Source organism: Rhyacophila brunnea, unplaced genomic scaffold (genome assembly GCF_057557595.1).
Source record: "Rhyacophila brunnea isolate RB1 unplaced genomic scaffold, BYU_Rbru_1.0 scaffold_8, whole genome shotgun sequence".
In the NCBI taxonomy this organism is placed as follows: domain Eukaryota; kingdom Metazoa; phylum Arthropoda; class Insecta; order Trichoptera; family Rhyacophilidae; genus Rhyacophila; species Rhyacophila brunnea.
This window is the reverse complement of record NW_028233350.1, coordinates 32873512-32886482: the sequence shown is the minus strand read 5'-3', so window position 1 is coordinate 32886482 and position 12971 is coordinate 32873512. Positions and strand designations below refer to the sequence as shown.

The following is a 12971-nucleotide window of genomic DNA, read 5'->3' as shown; positions in this document are numbered from 1 at the left end:
TATATGCATTAGATATAAATTAGTGAAGAGTTATTTCGAATTTATTTTAAATTAAATATTTATTATCGATATTTGTTATCTGATAGGAAGGGAGAAATTATTAATACTATAACTTATAGTTTTTACTTAAATGCACTTCCAATATAGTTTTACATTATGGTATTAATATATAATAATAATTAGATAATATTGATTAAGTTATCTTGTGAATTTAGTATTTGATAGTGTTGTGTCTTTGCAGACAAACACTGTACTATGTATCTAACGAAATGAATGGCTACTTTTGAAGCAGGGTCCACTCTATTATTTTAAGCTATAAAACCGAAAGACACAAAGCCACCCGATTGTCCGAAAATGTTGACGTGACAAACTTTATTTTATAGTATGAGACAAACGATTGAAAATAACATATTTTTAACACGTATTTAAGTTTATCCCATATATTTCCACATCCGAGATCTGTACCCAGTTTTACTACACCGGATAATGTAAGCAAGTTTCCATTCATTTTGTGTTCCCTGGCTTGAGCGTTTAATTATCAACTGTGAGAAAAATTTACTTATCTTTGTCATGACTAATTTCGCTGTAAATATACATGCTTACATATTTCATGATATATATTTTCCACAGAATCAGCCGCAACTGCAGCAGCGGAGAAGTTGGCGACGACACTATCCGCTCCGCATCTTCCCTTAGAGCAGACACAAGCCCAACAATGGCCGCCGACGCTGGAGCTTCGAGACTTTGACGTCTTGCACAGCGCAACAATACCACCGTTCCAGTTCTGGAACTCTGAATTCCGGAACAAACAACCAGCGTACGTTAGACTAAACTTCACCCTGCCTTGGGGCGCCAACTTTGCTGTGTACGGCAGAAGAAACGTTGCTCCGAGTGTGACGCAGTATGACTTTGCAGAGTTCGTCAGAGGTGGAAGAGTCGACCATAGACTTAGAAGAAGAAGACGTAACACACACGAAAATGATCACCATGAAAACCACAGTATTAACAGAGAACCGAACAGAAGTAGAAGCACAAAAACTGACGTACTGAATAGCATTTTACTGAACTACGATGGAACTGATAGAATTTTGTCTGACGGTGAACAAAGAGGTCCCTTCTATGTTCCACCGCACAGTCATGCAACGTTCTCGACTAAAGATGTAGAAGATATGCCTTTTGACGGACCTGCTATCGTAGAGCCTCGCCCGACCGTTGATCTTCAATTCACCATCGACCAGCACATGATCGCGAAGAGGTCAGCCATGCCAGAGAGCATGATGGTGAATGTTAGCTTGCTGCAGTATCTGGACACGGGACGGTGGTTTCTTTCTGTTTACAACGACGAACTTCAGCCGCATTTTATTGAGCTGATTGTTTCTGAAGCTGAAGGAGTGAGCAACTCTTGTCCAAACGACTGCTCTGGGAGAGGATCATGTTACTTGGGAAAGTGCGACTGCATTGATGGATTCCAAGGCACGGACTGTTCAAAAAGTGAGTATTATATTTATATACTTAGTATATGTATTTTAATACAAATGATGGGGTCCAACTTTAGTTGCTTTGCAGATAGGTACTAGATTTACACTACCTACATACACATTTATATTTCCATACCGTAATCGGTTTTCGTATTCCAATACGTAAGGAGTTGGTCTGTCATATGGGGACTCCGGGCTCGATTTCCTGTGAGGTCACAATATATTTATGTGATTGTCTCAAAGCCTGGGTATTAGTGTTTATGTTACTAACTAAACTAGGTACTGTTTGTCAATGTTCATACATAATGTTCGTTTACGTCACAAACTTTAATGTAGGTATATTATGTAACCGATGTAAATAATAAAATAGCATGTGTTTAAGTTAATTCCATATTTCTCCACACTGGACAATTGTACCTTCTTATAGCCACATCCAGATAGTAACATACTTCCCTAACTTTTGTGTTCCCTGATTATGCCTACATTGGATGGACAAATTATTCAATAACAGTTTTTAAACTTATTTCATATGTACAAATACTAAAGATTGTGCTGATAAAAATTGTCAGCACCGCAGGCGAAAATATCTCATGTCTATACAAATATACTATAAAGAAAGATTATACTAAATAAATAAATAAATCATTACCTACCATGACAATGTGTGATAGAATAAAATCTATTCCACCTAATAAAATAAGCCAAATAATGCTCTATCGTAACCAAATCAAAACACATGCGTATGTTGACTCGTGTCCTGTTTGATCAATTAGCTGTTCGCGTTACTTTTTTTTATTTGTAAGCTGATTAAATTAACATTATCGCCCTGCCAGCGGCAAAGCGTTTTATCAGATTTGAAGACCGCCCCTTTTTGCCCCGATGTCAAATTTACCCCCGTTTACCTATTGGTATGTACGTTAAGTCCCTGTTTCCCAGTAGCGGGACATTGCAACAATAACAAGTGTGGGAATTAGTCGCACATCGCGTTAGACATAATTCATATCAAAACAAAATATTCAAACATTTAGAAAACAGTTTTGACAACTAGTCACATAAAAAAGGAGGGAATTCACAAAGCAAACAAATATTTTCTCCAAGAAAAATAATCCTTACTCATAGCTAATGCCACTATGGTCGGCTATGGTCACGTCTTTGCACGAAACGTCATAATATTTCAGCGCATCTATTCTATACACAAGACTGCTATCGGTCGCTATCTAGGGTTGTTTATCATATTTATTTAATGAGGTATTATAATTATTACAATAAGTTAGTTCTAATTATTACAATAAGTGCTTTGTTTTAACAGCACCTCTCTTGGCTGTGTTAACTTTTAGAGCGAGATAGACAGTTTTGACGGCTAACTTATTGTAACAATTATAATATCTCAATACATAAATATGATAAACTACTCTCGATAGTAGTGCAAAACGCTGTCTCTGAAGCCACACTTATGGTATAATAAAAATTCAAATGGTATAATAAATAAACATCTGTCGTTGTGTCTTAAGGCGTGGTTACACGGACTTAGTGTGAATCATTAGTACGCACTACTGTAAACAATCCATTAAGCGTAAAGTGTTCAATCAATGTGTGTTACCAGTACTCACATGTGCATTTGAATCATGTACCTTAAATGTAAGAAAATTCCATAAATTGCGAGCAGCGCAACGAGACATGGAAAGATGCATGTTAGGAATAACGCAAAAAGACCACAAAATATACCAATACATTAGAATACAGATAAGAGTAGGTACTCGGTGTGACAGAGGTCGTTAAGAAGATGACATGGTAATGTATTCAATATTGGTAATATTAGAAGACATTCCGAAAGTCTTTAAGTCATTAACCAAATCTGGCATCAAAGTCTTGTCATATGGCGACTTGCTTTGGATTTCTATTTTATTAATCAGCTGTTATGTGGTTATAATAATATATTGATATTATTTACAATAACTAATATTACCTATTAAGACATTTTACATACACTCATGCTGATATCCATGGCATTCTACACAGTACCTACTCTATGATATAAAAAGTTACTTTAACCCCTGAATAAAGTTGACATACAACAAATTGCATACTAGTAATGTAATTTGACTTCTTCTTAATTAGAAAATTAAAAGCCTATATAAGGGTGTTGGAAAATAATGTAAGTAGGTATTTAACTTTGTAGTAAAACAATTCCTTGCTTTAAAAAATGTACAAAATTACCAATTCATTTAATTTACGAGAAAACAAAAGTCATTTGAAATAGCTAAAAACTTCTACGTGTACTTCAAGAGTGGGTTTAAAAAAACACTTTTTAGTACTATCCTTGCGCCTATAAAATCGGAATATTTTATTAGCTTGGACAACTTTTAAAGCTCTTCTTTCCGTTTTTTACGCGTAAAAAAACGTTCCCCGTAGGCGTGGGTTTATTCGAATCCATTTCGGAGACTTTTTGCCCCCCTGTGTCGTCACAGTGATACAGTACACGCCACTGCTCAATGCCGCTACCAACTACGCGCTGTAAATTCTAATTTGGCTAATTGAACCCACACGGCCTGCCACTGGCGTGCCGTATAAGTACGGATTGTGGGACAGTTTGTCTCCAAATATTGAAAATTAAACTATATGCAGTTGAATGAATCGAATCTACCAACCAACATATTATAATAAATGGTAATTCAGAAATCGATCGCCTCGAAATCAGATTAATGATTGAATTTTCCTTAATTTAGGCCTTAGGGGCTGTGTTTTAAATGCATAGCAGTGTATATTATAACTGAAAACTGTTCTCAGGAAAAGTGATTAATTACCAAATTTACTTAACTTGGTCACCTGTACACTTGTACCAATTTAATTCGATAGCTAATATTGTATCCTTAATTATTATGAAATTTCGGCAAGTTATTTGAATTAGAATTGAATAAATCTTTTGAACATACATAATTTTGTAAACAAAAGCCGATCGCCAATAGTAGCTCAACTTGGAAAACGCTACAGAGAGTATTAAGAGCCATTAGTTAAAATTCGTCGCAATTAAGTATGACGCCTTTAGCATCGTGATCTATGTGCATCGGCGCGAAACCCGAGAGAAGCAGGTTCGATTCCTGCGGGGTGTCTTACTTTTTTCAAAAAGATATTTTCGATTGGTTTTAATATATTTTCTCAGAAGTTTATTTATTTATTTAGAAAAAGAGTATTACGGCATTACAGCGATTGGCCAATGCGCCATAATACATAATGAATACAAATATATAAAAATATATTAATTACAAATAACAACTAATATAACAAGAAAGTAGAAAAGACAGCATGTATAAATATTAAAGAAACATGATAATATATACAATTATAAATTTAACCTATTCAACACGCCCACAAATATTATAATATAGTTAATAAAAAATAAGTCAACCTTTATGGTGCCATCAAATAAGTTTTCAAAATTATGTATGTTCAATAATTAGAATGTTACATTCATAAATCTTTTGAATTATTCGTTGAATAAAAATAAATAGTTAATTAATAAATCTTTTGTTAAATTGTTACCTAATCGTTAATCGGCATTGAAAATATATATTCTACTTTAATTAAACTAATTTTCCATTGTATAAAAATAAGTGAATACGATTTCAAACGAAAAACGTTCAAGGCGCCCAAGTCATTTTCCATAGCAACCCTTTCCTCCGTCGATTTATGGTGTTGATATTACATGGGACGAATCCCGGAGACAAATTATCCGAGGATGAATTGTGAGCCCGAAATATAAGCCTAAGGGATGTCACCTGACGGAAATACGGTCGGCCGTATCGATAAATCGGCATCCTTTAGCGCCAAACTCGAATAAGCCACGTCGATTGAAGCGAAATTTCGTTTTTATTGACGTTATAATCCGGGATTTTCTTTAGATGGTAGCTTTATGTGGAAACAGGAGTGCTATTTTGAGCATGAAATTTATAGCGTATTTATGTACAGTATTAATTTATTTACAACTGTCAAATAAAATTCCGAATTCAAAATAACATACATTTTATGTTGCCAACATTAAAACCCATATCCCAATCACGATTATCTCACATACTTTCCTCAGAGAAGCATTTTTATGCGCGTATTTTGTCATAAATTTTATTGATTGACCTCAGCGAAAAATTGCACTAACGCTTATGTGATATAATTATAAATCCGATATGATTTTAAGAGAAACACACTGTAGCTTCATCATTAAAAAAGTTTATTTCTCGTATCACTGTATTTAAAAGTATGTACTTAACAATCCATTTTCATCTAAGCTGTACCTAAGCTGTTATATGTGCGGATTTTTAAATACTTAGTACAAAAACCTAGTATCCACATATTATGCTAATTTTATTTCGTTATCAATGTGTAATTAATCACACATGGGAATTGTAATACATGTTTGAAGTTTTCTATGACATGGCTAGTACTAAGTGACCCTCGTAGTCCAGTGTCTTTCATCCGGGGTCTCAATCCCGGTGAGGTCACAACAAGTTTATGTGATTTTTTCAAAGCTTGGGTGCTTGTAATTGGTTCACTTATGACGAACTATAACTATTGTTTCATTACACTATAGTCATTGGGCTTCACGGCATGTGTTTTATTTATATAAATCTAACTTAACCTAACGTATGGCAAGCCTATACTTAAAGAACTTAACAGCAATATTTTCTTCAAAATTCTACAATAATACTAAACTACATAATACATGGGTATAAAAGAAGCACTTTTAAACGATAAGTGCTTACTTATTTTATAATTAAACAATTACTGTAATACGAATGATTTTTTTATTTTCATATAAAATTACATTGTCCCTAAAAATGTTCATTTTATTGCCAATTATTATTCTTTATTTTTTCCTCATAAATTCAATTAAAACATGTTTGTAAAGGACAATCTCTTACAAAAATACGCTCGTATAAATACTTGCCAAGACAGGACTGGCATTTTCATGGATCTTTGTTAATTTATTTTATTGGAAGGTACCCATGTTCGCTCACAAAATCTACAGCCATAAACTTTTTATTCGATGATTTTTATTACTCAGCTTGATTCAATGATTTTTATTACTCTATCACCGTAAAAAGTGTGAACAAGACAACACGACAGTCTCTCTTTATAATAAAAACTCTATTCAATCAAGTGGGTATCAACCGGACAAATCTTGTTTCTTGATAATACGTTAAAAGCTCAAAAAGTTTTTTTTGTCATCTTTTATTTTAATAGGTGTCATAAAAATCTCTTTTGTATGTCTGCTGTAAATTTATACAACATAATTTTAAAAAAAGAACACAAAAGACGTATAAAATTGAGCATTAATTAAATAACTAGCTGAGCCAGCTGGCTCTCGCCAGTCTGTCTCGCTAAGTCTTGCAGACAGCTTTTCATCATAGTGACTTGGTGTTGGATTTTATTATAATAATTGTAAAGTGTGTATAGACGGCGCCATAGTTTTCCCTTCGGGATGGATTTTCATTCACGTCAGACAATTGAAAATTTATCTGATTTGTCAGTTTTACGATATGCATGTCGTCACTGCAAATACAAATTTGGAGTCATGTGCGTTGTCTATTCTGGAGTCTGGCCTTCTCAATATCATCTGACACCATTTCAGGCTGCTAAGCCTAGCAAAACAGCTGGCAATCGCCGATTGCTACCACTGTCATTTTAATTTTAATACAATATATGTGTAGGTATGTGCATTTAAATATGATAAATAGTTATACATCTCAATCGTGATTATCATAAATAGCGATCCAATATAACGCGAATATTAATCTCTTTCGGGTCCCATTTACATAATAGAAAAAGGTTAGCAGCATAAAAAATAAATTTAAACATTATTTTGTTTCATTGTCTATAAAAAATAAATGCTTGGAGCCACAGAATAATATTTTAAAAATCATATTTTGTTTTAAAAATTAACCTTAAATAATATAGTTTCAATAATAGTGCGGGACATTCATATCGAGACAAATGTTGATAAATAATGAAGTAATACATATTATATCTGATAAGAATAGGAATTTATAAGACCTAAAGATGTGGAATCAGCTTAAAAAGGCCTTCATCCAGCAGTGGATTGATACAGGTTGATGACGATAATGACGATATAAATGGGTAGGTATATAAAATCACAAATTTAAAAAAATATTGCAGTTTATATGACCAAGAAGAGTAGAATTAGGTTGGGATAACCTTCATCCAGCAGTGGATTAATCTTGGTTGATGATGATAATGACGATATTATGAATGGGAAAATATAATATCAGCAATTTTGATAAATATAGTAATTCATATGACCGACAGAAATTCAAACAACTTAGAGAGGCCTTCATCCACCGGTGGATTGATTCAGGTTCATAATGATAATGGAAATATAAATAGATATAATATATTATCACCGATTTTGATAAATACAGCAATTCAAATGACAGAAAGGAGTAGAATCAGGCATGGGAGGCCTTTATCCAGCAATAGATGGGTTCAGGTCAATGATGATAAGGACGATAGAAATAGGTATAATATAGTAGTAGAATCAGGTTGCGGAACTCTTCATCCAGCAGTGAATTGATCCTGGTTGATGATGATGACGATATGAATATGTAGATAAATGTAATATCACCGATTTTGATAAATACAGAAATTCATATCACAGAAAGGAGTAGAATCAGGCTAAGGAGGTCTTTAAGTAGTGGATTGGTTTAGGTCGATGATGATGATGATGACGATATGAATATGTAAATAAATATAATATCACCGATTTTGATAAATACAGAAATTCATATGACAGAAAAGAGTAGAATCAGGCTAGCGAGGTCTTTATTAAGCAGTGGATTGTTTCAGGTCGATGATGATGATGATGATAATGATGATAATGACGATATGAATATGTAAATAAATATAATATCACCGATTTTGATAAATACAGCAATTCATATGACAGAAAGGAGTAGAATCAAGCTAGGGAGGTCTTTATTAAGCAGTGGATTGGTTTAGGTCGATGATGATGATGATGACGATATGAATATGTAGATAAATATAATATCACCGATTTTGATAAATACAGCAATTCATATGACAGAAAGGAGTAGAATCTGGCTAGGGAGGTCTTTATTAAGCAGTGGATTGGTTCAGGTCAATGATGATGAAAATGATAATGACCATATGAATATGCAGATAAATATAATATCACCGATTTTGATAAATACAGCAATGCATATGACAGAAAGGAGTAGAATCAGGCTAAGGAGGTCTTTAAGTAGTGGATTGGTTCAGGTCAATGATGATGATGATGACGATATGAATATGTAAATAAATATAATATCACCGATTTTGATAAATACAGAAATTCATATGACAGAAAGGAGTAGAATCTGGCTAGGGAGGTCTTTATTAAGCAGTGGATTGGTTCAGGTCGATGATGATGATGATGATGACGATATGAATATGTAGATAAATATAATATCACCGATTTTGATAAATACAGAAATTCATATGACAGAAAGGAGGAGAATTAGGCTAAGGGGGTCTTTATTAAGCAGTGGATTGGTTCAGGTATATGATAATGATGATGATGATGATGACAATATGAATGTGTAGATACATATAATATCACAGATTTTGATAAATACATACATTCATATGACAAAAGGAGTAGAATCAGGCTAGGGAGGTCTTTATTAAGCAGTGGATGGATCCTGGTTGATTATGATGATGACGATATGAATATGTTTTTAAATATAATATCACCGATTTTGATAAATACAGCAATTCATATGACAGAAAGGAGTAGAACCGAGCTAGGGAGGCCATTATCCAGCAGTGGATTGGTTCAGGTCGATGACATAAGAATGATAGAAATAGGTATAATATCACAAATTCGTTAAACCGATAGTAGTAGAATCAGGTTGCGGAACCCTTCATCCAGTAGTGGATTGATCCTAGTTGATGATGATGATGATGATTATGATGACGATATGAATATGTAGATAAATAACATTAGAAATTCAATACTGTCAAGAATACAATCAACGTAGAGAGGCCTTCATCCAGCAGTGTATTTATTGAGGCTCGTGATAATAATGGCATTATATATAGATAGGTAGATAATAATATTATATCACTGATTTTGATAAATATAACAATTCATGTGTAAGTAAGGAGTAGAATAAGGCTGAGGAGGCCTTCATCCAGCAGTGTATAGGTCAAGATTGATGATGATAGGGACGAAAAAAATAGGTAGATATTATACAATATCACACATTTTGATAACTATATCAATTCGTATTAATTTCTTTCATTGTTTGCAATGGCAACTTTTTAGTATGGAAATTAGTAGCCTAGGTAATTATTCAATAAGAAAAATAGTGGGTGAACAGCCACAAAGAAGTATTTAAAAAAATCAAATTTGGAATATCACGTTATCTATGATATGACGGACAGTGGCGGACACACCTGTCAGATTTTTATTTACGCAGTGAATTGTAGCAAGATTATAGTTTTTTCACCGGAAAAAAGTGCGCCAATGCCTACATTACGATATTTGAATAAAAATAATCGAATTTGTTTGTCAAATAAAGGATTAGAAGGTCTTAAGCGATGAAGACGTCATTCTGCTGTACGTTACATGAAATATGGCGTATCGTATACGGTATGTAAGAAAATATCGGATATAAACGTCACGTACCTGTAAAATCATTGAAATTTTCTGAAATGTGGTCAATTCAAACGGTAGATGAATCGGTAGCGCACATTTCGAAGTGAAGATGTAAAAATAACAATAAAATGTCGCTTAAATGAGCTGTTAGTGAATTTTCCAAAATCTCTTAGGATAATAATATATAAAAGATTATCTCTACATCCTATAGGATGAGTACAAATTCTGGGGCTTGTCAGGTCCACGTTAGTTTGATTTGTTGGTTATAATGTATATTACTATACATAACGTATTAATTTCTGTAAAACTACAATTCAATTACAAACTCCAATGGAAGATTTACTGGATATAGTTTACTTTATAATGTAATCAATTTAAATTTACTATGCGCACCTTGACAAAAGGATATTTTGAAAAAAGTGCTATAACCACGGACATCTCATATACCTACCAAAAGATGGTTTTATTCTCAATTTTAAAACCATGACATTTTTAATGATACTATTTAATGGTATTAATATATTCTATGTGAAAATAAAATGTAGGACTCACAAAAATAGTAAAAATTCTTTATTTTCTGGCACGTGGGGTCTTAAATTCATTTCAAATTGGTCACATTATTACTCCATCCCCTAAAATGCTTATCAGAGACAGACACTTTAATCAACTGGTAACTTTCAAATTAAACAACCGTATTGTACTTAACGTCGTGTCTCTGGCAAATTGTCTATTACTACATGAAAATTAAATTATCAGCCGCAGATCTGATACTCTCTCAGAAATAGATATTAAGCGTCAATTACATTGAGCTACTTTACGAGCTGTTTGTTGGCGAATTTAATAGCGGGCGATTCAGCTACTGCAATTATGATGATGACACACAAAACTTTCCATTCGCTGAGAAGCGAACAAGCTAGCGACTATTTTAACAGAACGTAGTTCGTTTTTTACCGGGAGGTCGCTACTACGCTCTACTGCGCAGACGCGTGTAGCGTGTAAAGTTGACCGGCTTTTAACTTTTCTCGGCAGATTGTTTACAATCTGCTTGTTAGCTTGTTCGATAATGACACTGGGCGACTTTACAGGCAGATTGTAAATTCGCCAACAACCACTTCGTAAAGTATTTCAATGTCATTGACGCATTATACATTCTATGTGAAAATAAACTGTAGGGCTCACAAAAATAGTAAAAAATCTTTATTTTCTGGCACGTGGAGTTTTAAGTTCATTTCAAATTTGTCACATTATTACTTCATCCCCTAAAAAGCTTATCAGAGACAGACACTTTAATCAACTAGTAACTTTCAAATTAAACAACAGCATTGTACTTAACTTCGTGTCTCTTAGTGCAGGATCCCATAGACTTACATTCCGATGCCGATGGCATGGTACAATTATTGCATTTTCAATTATCCCTGATTCGGTCTTGGTTTCATTGAAGAACACAGAACAATTTTTGGTGGGTTATAAGAAAAAAAATTAAAACATCAATAAAAAAAAATTTACCACTAATATCGCCTGGCAATATCGACATTATAATATATCTTTGTGACCCCTAAAACCTATTCCAATTGTCAGAATGCGTTCCGCATATTATGTATACGAAAAATCTATGGGATCCTGCACTATCTGGCAAATTGTCTATTACTACATGAAATTTATATTATTAGCCGCCGATCTGATGCTCTCTCAGAAATAGATATTAGGGATGTTTTATCATGTTTAAACACTTATCTATATATAGCTATATGTACCTACTCTCCTCAAAATTAATTAAAATTCATTGTAATTCATTAAACAATAGACTTTCTAATAGATGCAGCGTATGACGAATAAAATGGCCCTCTTTAACGACTCCGCTCATTGACATAAAATTTCACTGTTTCCCAAATGATCGCTTAAATGCCTTAAATAATAGTATATTATTCATTTTACGTTATATTTCATGTGGTTTATAAATAAATTGTAGGTACATAAAGTACAATACGGATCATGTTGCAAAATTCCCATTTAAGTATTTGACGTGTTACTAATTTAATTTTAGGATTTTCTGTGGATGTGTATAATCATCAGAGATCGAAATACATGTATAAGTTCTTTTATAGATTTCAATATATTAGAGAATTAGACGTAAGTACTAAGTCGATTATTTCTATCCACAACTAACGATGAGCCTTGTCATGACATCGTGATGGAAAAAATATCAATCTTAAAATTATTATGATTTATTTATTTCATTTTACTTTCGTGGTATAATGAAGGGCTCGTGACTAAATAATGCTCTCGAACAGAGATAGTGATACATCTAGATTTAAAAAAAAAGGATTTCATATTTTTAACAACGAGCATTATTTAAGCATAAAACTATGTTGATCCTTTTATTTACCTATATTGAAACATCATCAACAGTCGGAGTCGATCCGCTGCTAGTGCTAGATAAAGGCTTCCTCTAGCTCCCTCAACTTCTATCGGTCCCTAGTTCTTCTTTATCACGTACATCTACCAAACTTTATAAGCTCGTCTATCCAGCGGGTTTTGAGGCGTCCGTGCGGGCGTTTAGTGCCCCTCGTGTACTTACCACTGTATAACGGAACTTGTCCAGCCCATTGCCATTTAATCTGCTTAGCGACCTCTATCAGACAGCGTACTCTTGCATACTTCCTTGTCAATAGATTTATTTCACAATGTAGATCACAATCTTTCCGCGTTATGTCCAACATGCACCTCTCCATGCCACGTTGTGCTACTCGTAATTTTTGAATTTCTCTTAAATTACGACCATCAATTAATTGACAGTTATTTTCGGAGTTAGAAGTAGTTGTAGA

At 33.6% G+C, this 12971-nt stretch overlaps 1 protein-coding gene across 1 annotated transcript in view; it reads left to right on the top strand.

The window, feature by feature from the left end:
- Ten-a (Teneurin-a transmembrane protein) overlaps positions 1-12971 on the top strand; it is a 105615-nt gene that overhangs the window by 24534 nt on the left and 68110 nt on the right. The window contains 2 exon segments of the mRNA XM_085958669.1: positions 631-999; positions 1198-1491. Coding sequence (XP_085814795.1) covers positions 631-999; positions 1198-1491 — 663 coding nt within the window.